Source organism: Diabrotica virgifera, chromosome 1 (assembly GCF_917563875.1).
Source record: "Diabrotica virgifera virgifera chromosome 1, PGI_DIABVI_V3a".
Classification (NCBI taxonomy): Eukaryota; Metazoa; Arthropoda; class Insecta; order Coleoptera; family Chrysomelidae; genus Diabrotica; species Diabrotica virgifera.
Window position 1 is genome coordinate 5,786,925 of NC_065443.1, and position 27,724 is coordinate 5,814,648.

General features: G+C 34.4%; 1 protein-coding gene across 2 annotated transcripts in view; it reads right to left on the bottom strand.

Moving 5' to 3' along the window:
• Positions 1 to 1,631: 1,631 nt before the first annotated feature.
• Positions 1,632 to 27,724, bottom strand: part of LOC114335212 (RING finger protein 44) — a 76,219-nt gene continuing 50,126 nt past the window's right edge. For both annotated transcript variants that reach the window (XM_028285411.2, XM_028285418.2), the window contains one exon: positions 1,632 to 26,129. In XM_028285411.2, the coding sequence (XP_028141212.1) occupies positions 26,067 to 26,129 (63 nt within the window). In that variant the 3' untranslated portion in view covers positions 1,632 to 26,066. The remainder of the gene's footprint in view (positions 26,130 to 27,724) is intronic.

The following is a 27,724-nucleotide window of genomic DNA, read 5'->3' on the forward strand; positions in this document are numbered from 1 at the left end:
GTCGTGAACTAGAAAATATTTTTTGCCAATTCAATGGGGACACTAGTAAAGTTGGCATTAAAAATTAACAAAAATCTTTATTGGAAAGATCAGTTCATGTTAAAATATCTGGTGATGTGAAAACTCTTTTTTAGATGTCGGATGTATTTTCGAACGCGAGTTTTGAACCAAAAGTTGAAAGAAAAGTCTAAAATACAAAAAAAAAATGCAAAAATCGTTAAGTAAAATGAATCAAATGTAATACATATTTTTTTTTGTTTTTTTTTTGGGCCGAGGGATGTGCTCTTTTTCTAACCGGCGTAAAGCTGAGCGGCAAAAGAACTAATCTCAGGGGATGAGTTTTGCTTGGTGAGTCTTAGGACTTTGCACCTCCTTAAACAATCCCAAGACCGCTGGGTACTCCCAACATTGATTGGGGGTGTGTAATCTTGGATTGCACCCTTCTCGTGGTGGCCCTGTTAAAACTAAACTTAGCGGATCTAGACTACATGGATAGTCGATAAACAATCCCTGCGGTAATATGCAGATAGATGAGGTTATACCTGGAGAATAGGATAGTAATATCAACTCTAGTTAAAGCAACCATAAAAGCAAGAGTAGGTGGAGGCTGTCCACAAGGAGGAGTTCTGTCACCTCTACTTTGAGCAACCTTGGTAGATGATCTCAAAAATCTCTCCACAGAAGCCTTTTTTGTCTAGGATACACTGACGATATATCAATCGTCATCAGGGGCAGGTTTGCCCAGCTGGTGTCTGGGAGAATGTAAGTAGTCCCAAATATAGTTGACGACCGGTGTAAATGAGAGACTGTTAGTCAATGCTCAGAAAACAAATCGCCAACTGCACCCAAAGGACTACCTTGGGGTTTATACTGATCATAGGCTGAAATGGAATACTCACATCCTGAAAACCACACAGAAAGCTACTATGTCCTTGGGCAAATGTAGAAAAATATACGGTGAGAATTGGGGCTTATTGGACCTTTTAAACAGAGCCACACTAAAGAATGTAATCTAGAATTAGAGGACCACAATAGATCTAAAAAGGTAGCAGTGGAATAGGCTAAACGGCCACCTCTTTAAATCCATCTAAATCTATCTACTTAATTTTGTTTTTGTAATTTTGAATATTTTTTTGAAACTTTAGTTTTTTATTATTTGTTAATAAACCATCTTTTATTTGACGCGGTTTATTTAAAATTTTCTGCATGTCAAGAAACCTCTTAAATTTTTGCAGTGAAAAAACTATTACGTTTTTTAGTACAGTACCTACATAATATATTGTATTATTTTACTGGTATGAATATAATAATTCATCAAAGTATAAATTAAACAGTGTAACAGAACAGACGAACGGCAATTTCAGTTATTTAATAACACGAGAATATATAAAACCGCCTAAAACTCTATGCTTTCCCATAAGTCTCCGTACAAGTTTGTCGGGCGCTGACGTCATACGCACACCGGTTAAAAGTTGTTCTCGAAGTGGCTTTATCTCTGGTTGTCGTAGTATCATGATTGCTGCTTCACAATATTTCAGTAATTCGTTTGGTATTCCATCTTTACCTGCAGCTTTTCTGCTATTCAGCTTTTCAAAAGGAAGATTATGCCTCGAAACAGGATTAAAAAACACTTGTGTTTATATTTTTTTATTGACCATTCAACAATACAGATATGTACATTAAAAGTTAAGTCAAAATTTTAAATAAATTATTATTAATGAAAGACTATACATATGCCCATATACGAAAACATATATAAGCATACATACATACTACCACATGGCGTCAAGCAAAATTCAAAAGTTTCCACTGACGACATTAACACAAAGAAATGAGATATATTACAATTACTTGAGATTGATTCAATAATATTATTTGTGGTAATGAAGAATAAGCAGAAAAAAGTGTGTTTGTTGAAACACTCTTTTTACACACACACGCGCACACACATACATACATACAAACACAAAAAGTTGATGATCTTTAGCAAAATCACTTCCAAGTAGTCACCAGAGATGAGATGAAGCCGATATATTACGTATACTTTGAATCGAGTTGTACAATGGATTTTCAGAGTGATTTTAGAAACCAACTGTTTGAAAAATAGTTCGCAAAATTTGGTCCGAGGAGCATATGCATCAGGAATGAAGCTTAGGCTTAATATGCCTGTTTGTTACACAACAAGGGGAACCAAATAGAGTGCATAAGTACCGCGGAATAACTCTCCTAAATATAGCATACAAGATATTGTAAACATCTTTCATGAGAAGTTGAAGCCTTATACCAAAGCGTTTCTAGGAGAATATCAGACAGGTTTCGGATGTGGACGTTCAACTATTAACCAGATAAGAAAAGACAGCTTAGATTAAATTATTCGGGGCCACCACCATCGGCTGACCAAGGTTTCTGCTTTTCAGCGTCATCAGAGCCGCCTGTGGTGTATCCCGAAGCGAACTGAATCCAAGATGTCGAACTATACATATTAATAAAATATTAAATGGGTACGGACGCATTAGTGGCATCTATCTAGAGACAGAAAATTCTCTATAGGTAGGAATTATTCTGTCTATTAACCAGATCACACTACAACAAATTTTCGACAAAACGTAAGAGTCTGATAATGAGATCTACACCAGATTCACAATTATAGTGCCTATACCATAAAGGGGCGGTAAACCAAGCAATAAACACTGCGGAGGTCCACGAAGCTTTGAATAGAGTCCTGAAAACTTACAAATTTTCAGCAATAGAAGATTTATAAGGAGGGATTAACCAACATAGCCTTAGAAAAAGCCATACGAGACGCTAATTTAGATGGTAGAGGAACTACATATATTTAATACATCAGACCCAAATCTAGCATATTATGCAGACCACATGGACATTATAACAGGAACCATGGCGAGAAGCATGGAAGGCCCAACCGAGCTAATAGCAGCAGTGGAATGAATGGAATTACATATAAATCAAAATATAACCCAATGCATGGCGACTAACACAAACACAAGAGCTGGAAATGTTGATGCAGATTTAATTATCAGTGACCGAAACTTAGAAGCGGCCAAAGAGTTCATATATCTAGGAACATCGGTTAAGCCCAATAATAACACATGTTGCATGTGCAAACAGGTGTTATCATGGTCTATCAAAGTACTTAGATAACAACCATCTGTCTCCCAAAACTCGTATAAGTCTGTATAGAACACTGATAGTTCCCGTCCTCACATATGGATCAGAGGCATGGACCTTAAACAAAATAGATGAATCTCCCTATCGATTTTTGAAAGAAAAGTATTACGCAAGATAGTCGGAGGGATCTGTGAGCAAGGAATAGAGAGACGTAGATATAACTTTGAACTGCAGAATATTACAAGCGTAAGTTTGGTGGAAAAGATATTGCCACTATAATCAAGCTAAGCCATCTGCAGTGGGCAGGAGACGCAGCCCGGGCCCCGGAATCAAGCATCTTCTTCTTTTAATAGGACTATGTCCTGTTCGAGACATCAAAATATTCAGGACCATACACAGTAGCATCAGTAATAACACCGGTAATGGTAAAACTGAAATTGTCCAATAGTAGCAATCGCAAACATGTAACAGGTGAGTTAGGGGGAGGCACCTCCGAAGAAATCTTATCCCCACCTAAGAGAAACAGTACGTATGCAGGGTAACAGTACTTAATAATTAAATAGACAAGAGAAAATTAAAAAAAAACTAAAAATTTACCTAAATGGTTATTGCACATGACTTGCCCTAGTGCAGAATTATTGTTTGTTTTTTTTATCCAGCACATCTCATATTATTGAATCAACACCTTTGTTACACATATACTATTGCTCAAAAAGGCTTGTTCAAATAGGCGTACGTATTACCATATTCTGAACGCTAATCGCATTTGATGTGCTTGTGTTAATTAATAGGATTATTACACTTATGGCAAAATTCTAGAAAATTTATACAGGATGTCTAGAATTAAAAATAAAGCAAAAATACTAGATCCTTTGTAAAAGGTATATTTAAAAGTCCCTAAATAAGGGTTACATTACATCAAAGAGCGTGTTCGGATTAAAAAATTCATCATCAGTGTTAAAAAAGCCAAAATTGTGCATGACTGAACCACCAAAATGTTTTGGGTAAAAACCCTTTAAATGTTGAAAAGTATTATTATATACTAGATATTTTTAATAATATTTTGTGATGTTGCAGATATTCCTGGATATTACCCAGGGCAACACAGGACTCTTCCCACGTGGTTGGAATGTAAGGAGGATTGAAACCTCACATAATGGAGTTGAAAGGCAACTTCATTGGCAACTATTGAGTTGCCTTTCAACTCCAATATGTGCGGTTTCAATCCTTTTTACATTCCAACCACGTGGGAACAGTACTGTGTTGCCCTGGGCAATATCCAGGAATATTTGCAACATCACTAAATATTATTAAAAATATGTAGTATATAATATGTAAGACTTTTCAACATTTAAAGGGTTTTACCCAATACATTTTGGTGGCTCAGGCATGCACACTATTGGCTTTTTAACACTGATGATGGATTTTTTAATCCGAAAACGTTGTGATGTAATGTAACCGTTATTTAGGGACTTTTAAAATACCGTTACTTGTCAAATTTCGTTCGTAATACGCTATATGCATATATAACACGTAAATTGTATAGTTTAAGTAAAAAATATAGTAGATTGATCAGATTTGTAGACTTGGATAGTTCTGCTGTTTAAGATATAGTGCGGCGGCTGGTTGTTCTGGTTATTAACAATATTTATTTCTTACTTTGTACCTGCCATTTGGCGCACCTTACAATCCTACCTTTATCTTAATTGGGTGACACTGTCATTTATTAATGTTCTATCAACTGAACAGGTATTTATAGGCTGGAGTCACTTGTTTTCAAAGTTTGACAAATAAATAATTAAAATTATGCACAATTATCATTGAAAAAAAAAAATACATTGGGACCACCTAACTAAAATTTTCTAATGAATCAACCAATATCTAGAAAGCCAATAACTATACAAATCGATTGAATCTAAACACGATTACTTTTTTCCCTTTTTTTTTGTGAGTCTGATTGCCTTGGCCGAGCCAATTAGCCAGATTTTTTTGTTACATTAGAAAACTATGGAATATATTCTGGTACAATACTTTCCCTAGAGGCCATTAGAAAAAAGTGAGAAAATCGTATCACCAAGCACTCATCTTTATATGACTCAACAAATTCACACAATACACTCAACAATAGTCTAAATTATATATTATTTGTTTTGACGAAAATATTAACCTTTTACAAAGATAAATCGAATCAAAACAACAGCTAATGTCAAATTTTGACTTTGATTCGCCAAATCATCTTTTTTTTCTTATACTTAGCTGTTACATTCTTCTTTTTTTAATACCTTCTGGATACCATTAACTGCTATATTATTTTTCCTTGGTCCAATCTGTTAAAGTGTTTTTTAATGTACCTGCTACTTATTTGGTCCAATTTTTGTTTTTCCTTTAATTTTTCTTAACTTCTTCATATACTTCCAGATCTTCTACTAGATCAGCGGTTCTCAACCTTTTTGAATGATGTACCACCTACAGTTATTTTTATTATTTTTGGTACCACCTATATTTTTAAATTGTATTATCAATACTTACTAAGTACTACTATTTTAATATTTTCTGTGTTTTGTGTACCACCGCCAATAATGATATGTACCACCAGTGATACATGTACCACAGATTGAGAACCTCTGTACTAGATGGTCCGATAAGTAACCTTCTTTGAAATGAAAAATATGTTTTTTCAGATAATTCCTTTATTTTATTCAATATAGTCTCCTTTTACTCAATACAACTAATTCCAGCGTTTTTCCAACTTCTTTATGATGTCCAAATAATACGAATCTGGAAACTCTACAAAATAGGTGTTTGTTTCGTCAATTATTTCTTCGTTCGAGCTGAATGTTTTATTTACGAACGAGCCACCTCTTCAGATTTCGAAGCACATAATAATCAAAGGGAGCCAAATCAGGAGAAAAAGTCGGATGAGAAAGCAATTCGAAGCACAACTTATGAATTTTTGCAGTTATAACGCTCTTATGAGTCGGTGCATTGTCTTGGAGAAACAACACTATTTTCTTATACATATGGGGCCAACTCTTACTGAGTACCTGCTTCAGTCTGTCCAATAGTGCAAAATAATATTGGCCATTGATTGTTTTATCCTTTTTTTCAAGATAGTAAATTAAGATGCCTTTGCAATCCCAAAATACCGTAGGAATACCTTCCACGGAGCCAAAACTTGTATGGTCCGAAGGAGTATTAGTCCCATAATATTTATCCAGCTTTATTTTTGTTTCACTCGCCGTTTTATTTCTCAAACAATTATGTTTAATGAAAGATCGGAAATATTTTTTCTCCAAATATGTCATTTTTCCAAACAAATCAACTTTATGCAGCTGTCAAAAATATACTAATGCGCGCATCGCCCTAAAAGTCGACATGTGTGCCTAAAAAAAGTTTTTTTGCTTGAAAAATGGCTTTCACTAAAAAAAAGTTTTCTAAACTCTTGTTTTTTTTTTAATCGATGCACCCTAATCGGCGAGGAATGTGACTTGTCAGACCACCAGATACTTTCTGATAGTATTAACTATATTTTACGACCTAGAGCTTTTATACATGTTTGAAAGCTTTTGCACTAATGTCGGTTAATAAAAAAATTGATTTGACATACTTCCGTAAAATAAATGATTTCAATACCACCCTAAACGATACATTTAAAGAAAAAATATGTTGACAGAACCAACAATACCTTAAATACTATTTTTAGAACCTCATGTTTCAATCAATACTTCCATTTATCACAGCACTCAGTCTTCTCAATACAATTTCTCAACTCACAACTTCAACAGTCACATACTCTTATTACTAAAATATTTTTATAAGTTGAGGTACCAGGGGCTCAAAATAAAATAAAAACATTTTTATACTAAAAAAAATTAAAGCCAATAAAAAATACAATTTTCTAAGTTTCTTGGAGGTAGAATGAACTTTTTCAAAAAAATACAGACCCATACACCAATAAATGCCTGTTATAAAGATCCAGTACTGTCGTATTACCAAATTTTAAAAACACCGAAACTCATTTTGAATAGAGATACTACGTAAACCATTTTAGGTTTCCATATCTTAATATTGGTAGAATTCCATATCTTAATAAGTTGCTAACTTATGTTCATTTTTGTATCTATAAATACACCAGTATCTCCTCTAAAACATCAGTCTTTGTTTTTTTTTTAATATCTCCTACAACCATAAATCGCCGCCGAATACGAAAAGTATAACTCCGAAAAATGCCGTTAAGAATAGAACTTTCAATGAACGCCGGCGAAGAATATTATTTTTGATTATATGATTGTGAAAATTATAATCCCTAATAAAGTGTTAGCGAAAAAATTTATTTTTTGAGGAGTATCAGCAAAAAACATCATTTTGTTTTTGGGTCCACGAAAATTATAATTACTAAAAGTTCTCAGAAATAATTGTTTTCGTCGGCATCTATAATCTTCCGTTATAAATATTTTGGGAGTTATAATCTTCCCGGACACGCATATAAAAAAGAATTTTATCGCCAACACTTATCAAAGAGTTATTATGGTTACTGGAAATGTATTAGGAATCACATTAATCATAGGTACCAGCGAAATGTCTGATATCGAACACTGTTAAATAACGTTTTGTAAAAAGTAGTACTCGTTTTTAATTCTAGATCAGCCTGTATGTCTCAAAGAGGTAAAAAGTCTCATCTTGGCCACAACGTTTATCAAAAATCGAAATGATTAAGTTTGTTGCATAGTACTATCATCTCTCTGAGAGACTCATTAATGTTTAGCTCAGCGGAACGCTATTGTTGGAGGTGTAAAATTTCATAAACAAGGGATCTATCTATTTTATGGAATGATCCTCTGTTTGTGAAATTTGATACCTCTACTAACAATAGCTTTGATCGCGCAGTACGTCCTGGGTATACCCAGAGGGAGAACGCCTGCGCATTACAAAATTGGGCGTTCGCGGAGTCCAAATCTTTCCTTCTGAACACCCTCCGGATTTTTAATTCGGTGTTCGCGCAGTACAGAAAAAAGAACCTGAACATGCCCGGGGTACGCTCTCGACGTTCGAGGATTTTGTTTCGGATTTTAAGTTCGCACAGGCGCACAAAATATTTGGGAAGAATTTCTTGACATTCTGTTCTTACTCCTTCCAATTCTTAACCTAAAATATTGTTTTGTTCAACAACTTGTAGATGTAGATTCTGGTTTTTAAAGTTTTGAAATTATGTAAAGTGTTGTGTCATTTAAATATTCTTCAAACAAATTTTAATATTTTTTATATTAAAGCTTTTTTAGTTGTTTTTGTCAATGTTTTCCATTTCGTATGTTTATAAATAAGTAGGTACCTTTTCAAGTATTATTTTCATTCGATATTCGATAATTATCTATTACGGTAGTATGTATTACAATAAATTGTACTCTGTTTTTACTTAATTTCTTCTATCTAAATGAGCTTATAAGTACCTACATATTCTTGTGGTTTATTTTTCAGTTTAATTTATGAGTTAAAATAGTCTCTTATTGAATATAATGAAACATAAACAATACATCAAACTTATTCTGAAACTATTTCTTGTGTCTTGTTATATTTCATTATTTTTGTGGTGTAATAAACCACAACACAATGCCACAACCCATTAAATTCAATACATAGATATCAAAATTGGAAATGATTGTTCTACTAAATTATTCCTTCCTTCAGATAATGTTCAACCCTCATGAAGTTAAAGGTAATTTTTATATCTACATATCAACAATCTTTTACTCTCTACAAAAATGTAAGCTGGATTTCAGAGTGGAAATAACCACATTATATTGTGGAAATAATAAAGAAAGACTCTAATCAAATTTCTACCTTCTAAGAAAGGCATTGAATTATTGAATAGAAAGTTAATACTTTGCCTGTTGCCTTTATTCTCTTTTCTTTTTCTCTTTGTTGACATACAAATTTGTTGCATTTGCATTTTTTTTGATATTTATTTCGAAATAAGAAAGAGACAACAAAAAGCTTCCTTCTCTAACCTTAATGTATGCAACCCGTCATTACATTGCGAATCCGAAAATTGTTCGCGGAGCGAAAAATCCTGAGCATGTCCAGGATAAGTTTACGTTGACGCCTGCGCATTGGAAACTAATCCCGAACTTACTCTGGGTATGCTCGATTTGTACTGCGCGAACACTACTAATAGTACCTCCATGAGCTGAACATTAATGAAACTCTTAGAGAGATGGTAGTACTACAGTTATAAACTCGAGTATCAGGGAGAGTAGTTTAATTGAAAGAAAACACTAAGCCACTGTCTAATTTTCCAAAAAACAGTAATTATTATTAGAACTACTTTAACACGTGTATAAGTTTGTTGTTTACCACTCTCTCATACGTATATTTATGCATATGGAAAACCATTTCAAAAGGGACAATTTTCATTGAGTCTTGAAATTGTTTATTTTTTGAAAAATTATAAAACAGTAACGGCACAAAGGTAAGGACAGTTGAACAACGACGCTAAGCTTGCTTTTGTTCTTTGTCAACCAGATCAGTCCAAGTTGTATTTCTTCTGAGGTTTAATCTGTATGAGTTGTCCGTTATGGACATGGAATGAAAATGAAAGAAATGAAAGGAAGTACGAGTAAATATTCTTCCTCTTCTTAAGGTGATTGCATTTTTGCGTATGTGTCCACCGTGCATTGTCTTGTCAGGTAAGATGTTAGATAGTCAGAATTATATTATTCTAATTTTAGCAGCATTGCAAAGCATTTATTAACTGTAGATTCCTGTCCATTGGAGAATAATATGCAGACATGACATCTTTTTACGTCCTAGACCTATCATATGAGATCCTATACTTTTTACTGAGACACTAATGCCCGATTTCACCAACGATACCTAAACAGTTGCCTTATTAAGTAATTCTTATCGATAGGAACTTCATAAGTCAATACTTAAAAACAACAGCGTTTCATAACTAAAAGAACTGCTTATCTAGGAAATTATTTCCTAAGTATTAATAATTCGGGTACGTTTGAACTATTTTTGATAAATAAAAAGAAGACTAAGATGACATTTCCTTACTTTTTCGATTATTTGTCATTATTGTTTGTTTGCCAATTTGGTTTTATTCAGTTTTGTACTGTTATAGTTATTTTATTTAGTAGTTATGTAGTTATTTGTGAATTAAGTTTGTATAATATAATAATAGTCTTTTATGTTATTTGTCTATGTACAGTGAAATGGAGGAAAAGAAAAGAGTTGTAAATTTCACATATTTATGAAGAAAAATTAAAGTTAGTTGAATTGTCATAAATGAAATAATTTTAAAATAAATAATATGTTGAATATGCTTTTTATTATTAATTTTTAATGACACACTTTTAGTGATATCATGAATGGGTTTTTAAAACACAACACTAGTTTGTTAGGTAGTAGGTAAACTACATAATTTTGTCAATAGACCTGTAAAAACTCCAAATGATTTTCTATATTTTCCAACACATATTATATTATTAATATAAAAGATAATACAAAATTACAACTAATATACAGTAGGAAAAATGAAAGAATACCCATGAACGAACATATAAAACACGCTGTACTTTCCTGTCACCGTGTCATACAAAAAATTGGACAGCGCAAGTACATGTAATAATTATTATTACATGTACTTGCGCTGGGCAATTTTCTTTGTGACACGGTAACAGGAAAATACAGCGTGTTTTATATGTTCGTTCATGGGTATTCTTTCAATTTTCCGACTGTACCTATTATTACAGAATAACAGAAAAATTAAGGTAAGAAGCAAATTATTGACAAACGTCACAAGTACATTAGTCAAAATTGTAAAAATATAACCTGACTGTCAACGGTAAGTAATACCTAAAGTTTAGGGAGATCGAAAACCGTATCCTAACGTAAGGTAATGCTTAAGCGGTTTAGGCAATTCTTATCGTAGGGTGAAATCCGTTTTAGACTTAGGAAGTACCTAAACCCACTTAGGTAATTCTTAAATATTTAGGTATCGTTGGTGAAATCGGGAATAATCTTTAGTTGAAATTTTGAAGACATACTGTTGCTGTCTGGTTTCAGTACAGACTGGCTATATCCTTGTCATACATATCCTTGGCATCCAATCCCACTCTTGTAGATAGATAATCATTAGTGCGTGTTTTACGTTATCGAATGCTTTCCTATAATCGATAAAACAGAGAAAACATCCTTTCTTTAATCTAGACAATCCTGTATTAATGTTTGCATACCAAAGATCGCCTGTATCGTGCCAAGTCCATTAACTGACTCCAGCCATTAACCTCTTCACATTTCTTAAATAACCTTGTGTGTAGTATTCTCAAGAAGTCTTTAGGCTTATTAGCCGGTGGTGATAGATGTAGAGCAAAGCCAATCTTTTGGAATCTGGCCGTATCGTAGATATTGTTAAAAAGCTTTACAATAATGTCTAGATTTTCTTCATTAAGTAACTTCATTGTGTCTGCATACATATTATCTGGTCCTGAGACTTTGTTACATTTGAATAGTTTGATAGCGTGTACAACCACAGCTTTCAAAATACTTGGACCATTCAAATGGTCTCCCAGTTGTGGTGGCTTTTGTCAATGTTAAAATACCGGAAATCTCGAGTGTGTAGGCCAAAATGAGATAGACGTTTTCAAAAATACACATATTACAGACAACTCTGCTAAGATCAAATTGGGATTTAAAGTTAAAGGATGACAATGTATTACAAGCTAGAAAAATAGACAATTATTTCCTCACATGAAGCTAAAAGATGTATCTAAAGAGAAACTGCCCGTCCAAACAGAATGTGATGTGGATAAACAATAAAAAATAATATAGGGAGTTTACCTCCTTCAAAAAGAAGTTTTTAGTCTTGAACACAATTTTTGTTTTTATTTGGCTCCAGAAAACAAACAAATATTACTTTATCTAACAATAAAACACTGAAAACTTTTGTTCTCGATCTCTCCATAAAATTTATTATAAATTAATGTCACTACAGCAGTTTCGGCACAATGCCTTTCTCAAGTGATGCTTTTTTATTATGGGTCTACACTTTAAAGTCTCTTACTAAATAGGTGAAGGAGTGGGAAGCTGTTTGTTTCAAGTTGGTCATTCAGAATTATATCTGTATTTTTTAATTTAGTAGTTTCCGTAGATTCTAACAAAGATAGCTCAAGGTCTTTATTTTGAATATTAAGAATTTGAAACTCTTCATTGAAAGAATGATTATGATCTAGAAGGTGAAGTGCGTATGTAGAAGTGTCTGTTTTTCTATTGTTGAAAGCCCTTTTGTGTTCTGCTATCCGTTTGTCAAAGGTTCTGCCAGTTTGACCGATGTAAGATTTTGGACAGTTACCACATGTCAGTTTGTATACACCACTCTGTAATTGCTTTTTTTCTTGACTCTTGTTGTTCTTAATGTATTTGCCTAAGTTGTTAGTTCTAAAAGCTGATTCCTTTCTCTTTTATGTGTTTGACTAGTTTTGTTGATATCTTGCCTGTATATGTGATAGATATATGTGCTCAAAAAATAAAGAAAGGAAAAGCGGTAGGACCAGATGATATTCCTGGGGAAGTATGGAGAGCATTGGGAGAGACAGGAACAAGGTGGCTAGCAGGTCTATTTAATAGAATTATGGAAGTCGGACAAATGCCAGACGAATGGAGAAAGAGTACACTAGTACCTGTCTACAAAAACAAGCGAGATATATAACAATGTACAAACTACAGGGCTATAAAACTGCTTAGCCACACCATGAAAATATGGGAAAGAGTAATTGATAGACGGATACGTGAAGAGACCGAAATATCCGAGAATCAGTTTGGCTTTATGCAGGGCAGATCAACAACAGATGCAATTTTCATTATAAGGCAGTTGATGGAAAAATACAGGAGTAAAGAAACAAACGCTCATATGGTATTCATTGATCTTGAGAAAGCATATGATACGAGTTCCTCGAGAGATTCTGTGGTGGGCACTCAATAAGAAAGCAGTCCCTGGTGAATATGTAAAGGTTGTGAGGGATATGTATGAGGTAGTAACGACTAGTGTTAAGACAGGTGTGGGAGAGACTGATAAATTTCATGTGAAAGTAGGATTGCACCAAGGCTCGGTACTTAGTCCGTATTTATTCTCATTAGTTTTGGACCAGATAACAGCGAAACTACAGGGTAACATTCCATGGTGCTTAATGTATGCCGATGATGTCGTGTTAGTAGGAAATAGTGAAAGAGACTTAGAACAAAAACTGGAACAGTGGAGAAAAGCTCTGGAGGAAAAAGGTTTAAAACTTAGTAGGACAAAGACAGAGTATTTGCAATGTTCATTTAAAGATGGAGTTACTACAAATAAAATGGTATCTTTGGATGGTGAATTGATTGTAAAAAGCAATAGTTTTAAGTACCTGGGATCGGTATTACAGAGTAATGGAGAAATAGATGGAGATGCATGCAGTAGAATTAGGGCTGGATGGATGAAGTGGAAGGAAGCGAGTGGTGTGCTGTGTGACAGGAAAATTCCAATGAAGTTGAAGGGATAATTCTATAAAATAGCCATAAGACCGGCTATGATGTACGGAACTAAATGTTGGGCAGTGAAAAAGAAAGAGGAACAACGAATGCATGTGGCGGAAATGAGAATGCTTAGATGGATGAGTGGAGTGACAAAAAAGTGTCAAAATGAGAGAAGAAGTCTAGGTGTGACACCAGTTGATGTCAAAATGAGAGAGCATAGGTTGAAATGGTTTGGTCATGTTCAACGTCGAGACGCTAATCACCCAATACGAAGAATTGCTGAAGTGCAGATTCCTGGAAGGAGTAGGAGAGGAAGACCAAAGAAGACGTGGAGACGATTAGGCAGAACGTGTTGGTAAAGGGGATTAATATTGATATGACCCAAGATAGAATTGTATGGAGAAATGCAATTAGGGAAGCCGACCCCGCATAGGGATAAGGCAAAGAGAATGATGACATGTGATAGAGCAGAAGCTTCTGGGTTTTTTCTATGGTAGTGAGAAGACTAATTTCAGGGTTTTCTTTTGCAGTTTTTGGTTCAAAATTATGTTAATTGTTTGTTCGTTGTACCCATCAATTCTCACTACCACAAAAAAACCCAGTATGTTCTGCTTTATCACATATACAGGCAAGATATTAACAAAAATAGCCACACACATAAATAAGAAAGGAATAACACCAGCTTTCAGAAATAACAATAACTTAGGCAAATACCTGAAGAACAATAAAAGCAAAAAGAAAAGCAATTACAAAGTGCTATATACAAACTGACATGTAACGATGATGCCACGGCAAGCGATGATGAGCTGATCTACCAGAGACGACCGGAGGAGTGTCCGTTGGCGCATTGCTTCTTCATAGCACCGCTGGTGGAAACCGAAGGAGAGGGCATCGAGAGCATATTTAAGACGAGCCAGGAGAATGAGAAAATCAGTTGTTGCTAGCGTGTTGAACTAGCAATAACTCGATTGGCAGAGATGCACCGTATGTGAGGTGGAACTATGCCTAGGTGGACGCCACAGTAGAGACGTGGAGTGTTGCCATGGCCGTTATCGCAGTGGGCGGTAGTAGCGAGGAACGAGTGACTGCGTGTCGCCGTTCAGCCGTGCCGCATTGAAGTGAAATGCGGTATCTCCGGATCGGAATATATGGCTATGTTGATTTAACCTAGCGAGATTGTTATTGTATTATTTATCGTATCATTTTAATATCTCACTACCATAGAAAAAACCCAGAAGCTTCTGCTCTATCACATATCATCATTCTCTTTGCCTTATCCCTATGCGAGGTCGGCTTCCCTAATTGTATTTCTCCATACAATTCTATCTTGGGTCATATCAATATTAATCCCCTTTACCAACACGTTCTGCCTAATCGTCTCCACGTCTTCTTTGGTCTTATGTTCGGATGACAGTAATGAGTATAATAATATTGTTTTTCCTTTGCAGAAGATAAAATTATATTTTACTTTATTTATTTTAACTGTGTGTATATAATTATCTTAAATATATAAACTTTATTTTTAACCTGTGTTTTACTGAGTCTGTCGTTCTGAAAGAGCTACCCGTTACAATGTGGTGACTGTCCAAAAGCTTACATCGGTCAAACTGGCAGAACCTTTGAGACAAACGGATAGCAGAACACAAAAGGGCTTTCAATAATAGAAAAACAGACACTTCTACATACGGACTTCACCTATTTTAGATCATAATCATTATTTTAATGAACAGTATAAAATTCTTCATATTCAACATAAAGGCCCTAAACTATCTTTATTGGAATCTATGGAAATTATGAGACAAACAGCTCCCCACTCATCAGCCTATTCATTTAGTGGCTTTAAAGTGTATGTACATGCATAATAAAACACATCAGTTGAGAAAAGCAACCTGCCGAAACAGCTGTACTGAATTTAATTTACAAAAAATTTCGTGGAAGTATTGAAAAAAAAGTTTTCAGTGTTTTATTGTTAAATAAAATGAACGTCCATCAAGTAACGGTCGAATCCATCAAATATTACTTTGAATTTCAACTGGTGGATTAAAAAAAAGTGTTATTTCACGTGATTTACGGTTTATCCACAATCACAAACCCAGACAACATTCCCCTCTCAAAACCTCTCTCTACAACTTAAAAAAACAAGCAACGTTTGACAACAACTCAGCGAAATCAACAAATATTGCCCCTAAAATTAGAGTTAAAACAAAATTCGCTACAAACATTATTACAAAAAACAGTACAAAAGTGTCTTAAACATAACATTAGAATTGAAAATTAAAAACAATACACCGTGTCTCTTAGAAAAGTTCAGGAGAAAAGTACGATCAAAACGGATCTAGTACAAGACCCTGTGGAAGTCCGGAGAAGCGGATTTTTACAATTCTAAATAAACACATCGAGAATTTATATAATTTTTATCTTTGTTTTAAATATAGCCCGAGTGCTAGATCCAGTCTTTTAAGGTTATGTGTGACCTTAGCTTCACAATAAAAGTTTCTTAATAACGTTTCATTAATTGAATTTCCAAAAATACTCAGTTAAAATCAAACATAACCTACAGTGTGCGCATAAAGTATGGAAACAAAGATATATGTGATGTATGATCCAGTAACAAAATGTTGGTTATGTGTATAAGATAAACCAGCGATTTAAAATTTTCGACGTTGACAAACGTACATTGTCTGAGATGTAAGATATATTAACAAAAAAAAAAAAAAAAGAAAAATGGCATCCCTGTAAAGCACAATTGGTACAGGAACTGAATGAAGACGATCCAGATCGCAGAATGGAGTTCTGTGACACAGACTGTGTTAAATAGATATAACAATAGTCCAAATTTTTTGACCAAATCCTTTTTTCTGATGAGGCTACTTTCCATATAAATGGCAAGGTCAATAAATAAAACTGCAGGTACTGGCAAGATAAAATCCGCATTGGATGGTCAAGGCACATGCGCAGTATCGACAAAAGATCAGTACTTGGACAAGAATTATTAATATGTAATACTATTATTTGATTTTATTTTTGGGACAAAACCGTAGCAGGTGAAGAATACTGAGCATTTTTAGAATGGGAGTTAATTCCAGAATTAGCCAGACTCTTTCCTGATCATATAAATCCCTCATCTCCTGAATTCAACAAGACGGAGCACCCCCTCATCGTCTTCAAGGTGTTCGTGAGTTTCTCGATAATAAATTTCCAAATCGTTGGATTGGACGAAGAGGAGCTATCGAATGGCCAGCAAAATCACCGGATTTGACGCCTCTAGATTCTAGATTATTTTTTATGAGGTTATTTAAAAAGCAAAGTGTATGTAAATACGCTACAGACTATCCAAGAACTGAAAGAAATATCGAAGAGATAGCACTCATTTATTTGAAACGATTAGAAAAGTCTTTAGATGAATTTTCATTCAGAATGGCTTTCTGTTTTTTCAGAAATATTAATTACAAAATAAAAATGTTTTCCTAATTTCTGCATATTAATTGTCAATATTGGCCATTAACAGATTATATGTTGCACGGGAAATAAAAAACTAAAGATTGTAAAATATACGGGTGGTTCCATTATCCGTATATCTCAGAAATTGTATATTTGGCAACGTTGAAAATAGAAAATTTTAAATCGCTGGCCCTTTTAATATACATAACCAACATTTTGTTACTATGTATATAATACGGTGTGTTACTGATATTTTTGTTTCCATACTTTACACACATACTGTATATTTACGAAACCCGTCATTTTTCTAAGATTTCATTAATTATTCTAAATCTTCCTTTTCTGTAAGAATTAGAAAGACCTCAAACAACAGACACTCCAAACCAGACATGCGACATTTATGAAAGTTACAGAACAAATTCTAGTACAGCGCAGAGAAGCAAACAGCAAAATATACGGAGAGTGATTTCGAATAGACACCAAACGTCAATGATAATATAGATGTCAAACGTCCATAATAATACAAATATCAAACGTCAATCACAATACGGTTTAAAACGTAATACAAATGTCAAAATCTTTAGTTGTTGTTTTATTTTTGAAGTTGGTAGCGTCTACACAGGTGCTCCGATGAGGCTAAGTTAAAGCCGAAATATGTGTAAACACATAGTAGTAGGCCCTGTTCTGTAATAAAATCCGAATGGACCGTGATAGTCGTGATGTCAAATCAATGTTGGCTACTCTGGAAAAGTTTCCAAACAAAGCAAAAATTCACATGTGGTGTTTGTTTTGGTTTTTATAATTGGAATATATTGCTTGTAAGATGTTTAATTTTTACAAAATGGTAATGTGTTGGGTACCCGTGATTGTAATCAATGCTCATAGTATACTTCCCACCATATTTCCATATAGGACAAGTTAAGAACCTGAAGAAACGCAGTAAGTACTATGTAGTGTGTAAATCCTTGATTTTGTGTAAATACATTTATAAAATTAAAAGCAATATGATTGATATGACTAACAAGGATTGTGTCTTTAGAAAAAATGTGCAGATGATTGTTAAAAAATAAAATTAAAAATGATTGCACAAATCACGTGTATAAACACAATTCACAGACGTCAAACTTTTGCTTTGTTTGGAAACTTTTTTGGCGTCACACTAACACGGTCCATTATCTTTACTAACATTTTAACACTTTGACAACCAAAAGGATTTTTTGCACCATCCCTTTTCTAATATCCTTTGAAAAAAAAAAACTTGACGTTTGGTTCTTTTACGAAATTTCTTCTCGCTTATCATTAGTATTATGTCTAATCCAAAAAGACGGAATAGTAAACCGCAGCATTGTTAGATAGTGCGGCTAAACATTGGACCGCTAGGTAATGCCGTAGAAAGAACTAGCTACGTTGTTCGATGAGGTACTTTTTGAGTACTTGGTACTACAATAATTTAGTAGAAATATTAAATAATGTTGACGAAAGTGATTCCATTTATTTACTTTTATATATGTACGATAAATACGAGCTGTTTGAAACACCGATTTTTTCTAATCCTTTGTAGATCCTCAATATCACATTTTATAACATTCATCTATCTCCTTTGTCGACACACTTTTTTTTCTTGTTCACTGGTTTGAGACATAATTCTGATAATCATCTGATAATCATATTTTCTCCTTCAGTCTATCATGTTTCAATCAACACCTTTCTATCTCATGTACAGCTAAATTTAAACTGAGTCGCGAATAAATGGTTACAAGTCGGAATTTCTTCTTCTTCTTAGCCTTCTATCGTCCATTGTGGGACATCATCATCAATTGCGTTATAACTCTTCGTGAGTCTTTGCCGCGTTTACTATTACCTTCCATTTTTATCCGTCTTGTGCCACTATTTTCCATTGTCTCACTCCCATTCTCTCCAGAACTTCTCTGAGTGCATCTTTCCACCTTTTCTAGGTCGTCCTACAGACCTTCTTCCATCTGGCCTTTACCAAAATACATTGTTTATAAGGCGATTGTCGTTACTACGTATCACATGCCCTGCCGATCTGAGTCAATTGACCTTTATATATCGGACTATATTTTCCTTTCCGAATAGGAAAGGAAACTCTCTAAACTTTCTAACTCGTTATTGTATCTGCGCCTCCATTCATTTGTCACGGTGTCTCTGCAAGAGCGATATATCATTCGAAGGAATTTACGTTCCCACACCAGCAATTTATTTACTTCTCTTTTTGTTAGCGTCCATGTTTAGCTTCCATACACGACTGCTGGTCGTATTATGCTGTTTGCTCTTCTTCTTGCAGTACCGTCTCTTATCGGAGGTTGGTTGTCATCACAGCAATCTTTGTTGGCTGCAGCTCTGAATTGTATTGAAATGCACCCGTACCATGTAATGATGTGATGCCAGCGATGTACCATGTAATGATGTGATGCCAGCGATGTGCCGGTCGACCAAAAACAACCATAGGAGCAGCCGTGTTGGCGCATAGCACCGCTGGGGGAAACAGAAGGAGTAGTGGCATCGAGAGCATATTTAAGGCGAGCCAGGAGAATGAGAAAATCAGTCGTTTCTAGCGTGTTGAACTAGCACTAGCTGGATGGGCAAAGATGCACCGTTTGTGAGGTGGAACTATGCCTAGGCGAACGCCACAGTGGTGAAGTGGAGTTTTGCCATGACCGTTATCGCAGGAGGCGGTAGTAGCGAGGAACGAGTGACTACGCGCCGCATTAAAGTGAAATGCGGATCGGAATATAGGGCTATGTTGATTTAACGTAGCGAGGTTGTTATTGTATTATATTGTATTGTTTATCGTATCATTTTAATGTTGCTATTATGACTGTAATAAAGTTTGATATTGTTTTTCCTTTGCAGAAGATGGAATCGTATTTTATTTGTTTTAAACTGTATATAATTATCTTAATATATTTACTTTATTTTTAACATGTGTCTAATGAGTCTGTCGTCCTGAAAGACCTACCCGTTACAACCACTCTCTTAAATTTCGCAACCAGGAAATCCTCCTACGTCCCACATTTCTCTTACCCGAGATTTTTCCTTGGATTATGAGCCTTAGCAAGGAGTACTTTTCCCCTCTCATTATGTGGCCTAGATATTCCAGTTTTTTCGTTTGTATGGTTTTTATGACTTCGCGTTCCTTCCCCATCTTCAGCAAAACATCTTGATTTGTTACTCTCTCTGTCCATGGCATTTTCCACATTCTTCTGTAGCATCACATCTCGAATGCCTCAATGTTTTTGATGTTCCGTTGTTTTTTCGGTAGTGGGATGAATATTGATTCTAGCCAGGCATCTTGGGGCATTTCCCCCTGTATTTTAAATGTGATTGAATAAAAGGTTAAAACTTTCGATGTTTTCTTCAATAATTAACTTTAATGGTCCTGGGTATATTCCATCTGGACCTGGGCTCTTATTGGTTTCAAGTTGATTAATGGCATTTATAATTTCACCTTTCAGAATTGTTGGTCCTTCGTTGTTGTTGTCTAATCTTCTTGGTTCTACTTGTATGCTATTAAAAATAATGTTGATATAGCTTTTCTATTCGTTCAGTTTGTTTTAGGTCGATTCTAGCAGTTGTTAGATTCTTACAAAGTTGTTCTCTTGTTAGTCGATGTAAACTCTTTTACCTTTTTCATGTAAATTAAAAAATCGTGTTTTGTTGCAGTTCTTCTATTTTGACGCATTTTGCTTCCAGTCATTTTCTTTTGCCTCGGTTATTTCTTTACTTTAATTACTTACATTTGACATATTATTTTTTGCATAATTAATTGCAATCACTTTTTTTTCAGAACTATACAAATGCGAAAGTTAAAAATTATATATGTCCAAAAAGTACGTCATCCGAGACATTCCACGAAAACTTCCAAAAACCAAGCACACAAAAAAATAGTCATACCCTACATCCACGTCTAAGTTTAAATGGTGATCGAAAAATTCCCCTTTTACAGCTTCTATCAAATACTAAATGTTATGCCACCTCGATTCAATTCTCGAAGTAACATCGAAAGAAAAAGGTTTAAAAAATGTGCACTGAGCTTTTTTGTTACATTATTATTGGGTTTTTACTTCTCTTTTTTTTGTTTCACGAGTACAACTAAGTTCACACCAGGTGTCTCGTAATTTTTTACCTAATAAAAATAATACGACTAAAAGTAAGTAGTCCGAACGCCCTAATGTTGGCTGTATTGATGTAATCTGTGAGAATCTTTAGTTTTGAGATCATCTGTATCAATACTTTATAAACAATTGTAAAACCGTTGAATTTTTGGTACAGAAAGCTGCCTTGTGAAAAATATATGCTTGTAGGATTATCGATTTTAAAATTGGAACAATTTGCAATATATGAGGTTTGTTCCAACTCGATACAAAACCGTTCTTGAACGGTTACGAGTAAGCGCAATAACGAAAAATGTGTTACTGCGCATAATTATTCGTTATTGCGCATGCGCGTAACGATTCAAGATCGGTTTTGTATGGAGTTGGAACAAACCTTATATCAGTACAATAGTACAAAAATGAAGAAATCCGTGCAAAAAGTAGCTAAGTCCATATTTTTCTATTAACAGAGTTAAGTGGTTATAAAAAATTGAGTATGGCTATCAGATTGAGGTTCGCCAAATGGTATGATTGGTTGTATGGCTATCAGATTGAGGTTCGTCAAATGGTATGATTGGTTGCAACTCCTACATGGAGTAGAAACTTGGACTTTGAAAGCCCAATCCGTAAAAAAGGAAAATTGGAAGCCTTCGAATTGTGGTTATATAGATGTATTCTAAAAATTCCTTGGACTGCAAAAGTTTCAAAAACGAAGAAGTGTTAAGACGAACTGGACATGGCAAAAAGCTTAGAAACACAATTATAATTAAAAACATCTTATTTGGGCTAACTTCGAAACGATAAATACTCTCTGCTACAAGTCGTCATGCAAGGAAGAGTAGAGGGAAGAAAAATCTTGGGAAGAAATAAGAAATCTTGGCTGAGGAATATCAGAGATTGGACTAACTTCAGTGATGAACAGATATTTCACGTTGCAAAAAATAGGGAAGAGTTTGAGTGATTCCAACCTTCGTTAGAAGACGGAACAATAAGAAGAAGAAGAGTTAAGGGCAACATCTATATTAAATCATATGTACTATAAGTTGGCGAAAACAACACAAGTTGATATTTTAATCAATCCTCATTTCAGTGCAAGAAGTCGCTAAGTGTCAAAAAAACGTCAAGTCCATGGACTTAACCACTTGTTACTACAGCGACACAAAAAAATCACTGTCTGATTTTGGAAGAGTGATTGGACTGTAAACGTATTTTGAAGTACACTTGGTGACTTGGTGTATGGGTAAAGAAGACTTAATATGACTATATTTGCTATAGTTGTTTGAGGTTGAGAGAGATTGAAGGGGGGATTAGCGTTATCACATGTGAATTTATTTTGAAAAATTAATTGATTGAAGAGTATTGGGCACGGTTTTTGGTGTGAAGAAAAAAAAGTGGCATTAAAAGGGTTACAGTTTATAAACAGGCAGAAAAAAATAACCTGCATCTAACATTGGTCATTTTTTGCAAACCACTAAAATTTATAGAAATAAACAACTATTTACATCTAAATCTGTAAATTTACATCTAATATGTATTGTTTACAAAATAGTTGAAAAAAAATATTAAAAACTCTCCACAGATTACATCAATTGCATGAAAATCAAAAATGTGGTTTTTGTATTATTTTTGGAAATGTCAAAATGATTCAAAGCATGCGCAAATTCGTATGTTCAACATAATAGGTCTTGGGCCCACCCTAAAAAAAAATATTACCTCCCTTATGACACTTTTTTTATTCAGTTATACATGTCGATTCGGTGAACTTTTCTAATACGGAAAATTTTCAGGAGGGGGTGTTTCATAAATATAGAGGTTTGATGCTTCTGTCAACTGGAGTATCCATAAAAATTTGTCGGACAATATCACCGGTTAATTGTAAATATTTTTCTCAAACTAATCTGCAAAAATCAGCTGTGAGGGTATAAATTTTAAGACTATTTATGAGCCTGCGCCCCTTGATAGACAATTAATGGAATAATATATTTCAAATGGAGGTTTTAGGGTTAAGCAAGATGCCTACTCGGTACTGAAAGAAATCAATTCAGGTGTACCACAAGGTAGTGTGATAGGACTAGTCCTATACCTATTTTAGACTAGCGATATCCCTGAATTATACCGTTTATAACCTTTATAAGGAAACCCTTTATAAGGAAACACCCCCGTCAGACTTCATTAGAATACAAAGATTGCAATGGGCCGAACATGTCATAAGAATGGGAGAGGATAGGCTACCAAAAAGAGCACTGAATGTTAGAATGCAGGGAAAGAGACCGGTTGGAAAGCCAAGAAAGCGCTGGGAAGACACAGTAAACAGCGACGCACAAGCCCTTTTAGGAGTCCGTGTATGGAGAAGAGCAGCCACAAACAGACAAGGTAGGAGGCAAAAAATAAAGGAGGCCAATGGTCAATTTGGGCTATAGTGCCGTAGAAGAAGATATCCCTGAATTAGAACATAATACAATAGCTACCTTTGCTGATGATACTGCCGTCTTGGCAGTAAATGAATACTATGAAGAAGCAGCAAGAAAACTTCAGCCTTTGTTAATAGACTTAACAAATCTAGATGCTAACAAGGACCGTTAAGTTTAAGAAACGAAATGTATCCCTCAGCAGATTGTATAAAATTAATGTTTTTTTCAAGGAAACACTAATAGATTTCGAAGCCAGATTGCCACGCTCTTTATGTCCTTCTTAAAATACAGAAAAGTTCTCATCTTTTTAAAACGCATATGTAGTAATTTATTGCCTTTCTAGCCATAGTGTAGAACCGCAAGCATCATGACATAATAGAGTGTAGTGGTCTGGCAGCATCTACACAGCAGGCGAACGATTCAGACACACCCTCGCTAACAAACCCTTACGAGATAATAAACGAAGCACGCTTGTTTACCCAAAATAAATAAGTATATTATTGACAATTTTTTGCGTTTTAATTAATATTATTGTATATAATGGACATCCTAAGTCTTGACGTCACAAAATTGGGAGGAGCTTATATTTGACTCCAAACAATTTTGTTTATAATGTTAAACACTCATAAGGAATTTTTAATTTATTGTTTACGTGGTTTGTGTGACAAAATAAGACTTTTCATTTAGGTATTTAGTTAAAGAAACGTGTCAATTAAGAGATTTTTATTCGTTTTTGCCCAGGTTAGTTAATTTAATGCAATGATTAGAACGTAAACAGTTTTGAGGTTATGTTTATTTTCAACCACTAAGGAATAAAAACCACCTGAGCAAAAACGAATAAAAATCTCTTAATTAACACGTTTCTTTAACGAAATACCTAAATGAAGTCTTATTTTGCTACACAAAGCACATAAATGAAAAATTCCTTATGACCATTTAACATTACAAACAAAATTGTTTGGAGTCAATATCAGCTCCTCCCAATTTTGTGACATTTGTGACGTCAGACTTAGGCTGTCCATTGTTTCCGTCAACACACCCACCAACGGAATAGATGCTAGGCTACACTGAAGGGGCCATGTTAAGAAGAGAAGAGAATATCTTAACATCAAGTATAAAAAATATACATATTTGCTATTGGAAAGACAACCAACACTGATAATCTACAACAAAATGCTTTTTTATAAACAGATTCTAAAACCTATATGGACATATGGCATCCAGCTGTGAGACTGTGCTAGTAAGTGTAAATTAGACATAATCCAGTGATTTAAAGAAAAGTGCGAAGGAGTATTGTCAACGCACTTGGTACTTAGGAACAGTGACCTCCATAGATACCTAGAAATGGATACATACTGTTAACAAGACTATTGGAAAACTGAAAGTTTTCCGCCTCTTTTAACACGCTCGGTGCCCATCTTGAACAAGTGCCACTTGACTGGTATCACGTACTTAAATCGTTCATTTAGTAACACAGTGCTACTGACGCCACTCATGCGTCATCGGTACCATTGATAAAACCTTCGTGACGCTACTCGTGCGTCATGAGCACCGAACGTGTTAACTTACCACTGGAAAAATTTGCCAAGAGTCACGAACAATGACTTCTTCAACACGTCAATGTTGAGGCCGCCCAGATCCTCGACAACACAGATCTGGCTAGAAGACTCAAGAGGAAGAAACCCTTGGAGTTAGTTAAGTGAAAAAGCAGAGTATAGTATAAGTGATAATACAGTTTAATATTTGTGCAATAAATTAACAGAATCTAAGGGATACTATAGTCGGTTCACTAAACTCGAGACACAACTGGCTAGTGATTTTAGTAAGTAATTTTGCCAATTTGGTAAAATTTTCAAAAAAATAATTACTAAATAGTTAATAATTACTAAACAGTTAGTAACTTTGCCAATTTTAGCAAAATTGACAAAAAACAAATAAATTACCTACTAAAATCACTAGCCAGTAGTGTCTGAGTTTAGCGAACCAACTATAGCAACTCTGTCCTTAGTATTAAGTTTTTAGTAATAACTTAGGCTAGAAAAAAGTTGTTCATTGATCATATTGTTTGATTAGATTGTAATGCTCTTAAGCATCTTAATGGGGTTTATTAAAAAAAAGTTTTAACATAAAAGTTTGAAAGTACGAAGTGACATGCAAGAAATCATTTCGACCAACATAGGACGGAATACACTAAACATTATTTTAAACTAATTTTAACTAATAAACGAAAGAAAAAAATCATAATTACGAGAGACACCTAAATATTGCTGCATCCTTAAAAATTAATAACACTAAGTAAGATTAATATTATTAATAGAAAATAAAAGACATTTAATCTAGGATTACTGGCAACTAATGGCACCTGACACGAAAATTACTCTTAAAGCGTTGCAATTGGTGATATTTATTTTGTCTTGAAAATATATAGAAGTGGTAATTTGTGTGAAAAAGGCAAAACATTCTATTCGCTATTCGTGAAGTATTCTGAAGCATCTCCTCTGCAGATGGGGCAGGTTCTGTTTGACTAAAAACAAAAGAAAAAGAAAACGTCAATAAAACACAAAATTGTCATACGAGGTTTGTCTTTTTAGTTTTGCATATAGCCGCTTAGAGAGCGCCACCGATAAAACTTTCCGACATCAATGTAACATCATTCTTTTGTTGGCATAAACCCAGAGTTTCATTGCGATACAACCAGTCGTGTATATACAGTGAATTTTTTAAATTAGCGAGTCAGTCAAACAAATGAATATTAACCGAGAACATTTTCGAGCAATAGAGAACTTGCACTAAAAAATTTTTTTGCATAAAATTGTTAATTTATGTTTTAAAATGTTATATTCAAAATATTACGTCTTAACAATGAATAGTGTACGTACAACATCTGATCAAAGTTCCGCGCCTAAAATTTCCGTTTCAAACAACTTCAAAAGCGAGAGCTGGGGTCTGACGTCATAGGCCACTCGTATCGTTTGCCCGTTCGGTGGGCTATTGCATTTAATGCAGTTTGCCCATAGATAAATAATATAGTTGAAATATCTTGTTTTACTCTGTGGCAAAAATGATTTTTTCTGTGACAGGCAGAAAATTAACATTTTATTTCTGTTGACATGTATCAAAAAGTTCTTTTTTATGAAATTACTTTTGTCGTTTCTTGTGTTGAAGAACAAAGAAGAAACAAGTAGCTTAAAAATAAACAAAACTTTTAGTAATAAAAGTAAGAGTAACTAAAAAGTATTGGTGCTACTATAGTATGCGGTCTACAGTCGGGTTTCTACTATAGTTTGCGGTCTACCGAGGGATGCGGTGTAAGTATAAGCTGAGATGATAAAGATATTAACTTGTAAAATTACAATAATGATTCTTCTTATTTATGCGTAATACTAACTTTGTAAAGAAGGATTTTGTTGGCTATGTACACGTTCTATCGGTACGTCTGCTAATCACCATAATCTTTTCTCAGAAGGCTTTGAACACAATAATGAAAGGCTCCAGTAGGTACTAATAAATATTACAATAAAATATAATCTTTATTATAATGCAAATTACACCGTAATCTTTTCCAGGATATACGAAACCCTTCGATTAGAGGTAGGTAGATCAAACCCACGGGGTAAACCGTATACTATAATATAATGGTACCAAACTATTGTTATAAACGGTTTAAACATGCTTATTAATAACTCTTACTTATTTGCCTTGACACCTCGCATTTCTCCAATATCTCCAATACCATAGCTTTCACTACTTTTTATAAAAGTTGCCACCATGAAGACATCAACGGTAGGTAAGTTAGACTTACCCTCGTCCGTCATATTATGCGTTTTAAACTCTTTACAAAGTAGCACTCAACTTTATCAATTTCAGTTTAAAACTAAGCTGATTGGGGAACTACTTATTACAATATAATAAGATGAACATAAATAATACCTAGGAATTTTCCATTAAAGACGATTAAAATGTAATATACCCGTGATACCTACCCTAATCGCGTTGTTTCCGAATGCTAGCCCGGTTGACCGTGGCCCGTGACGTAGGACCAATAGAAGGACGTTCAAGAGCCTCCTAAGATATTTGAATTTTATAGCATTTTCAAAGCGTCGTAATTAGCGTACGGGC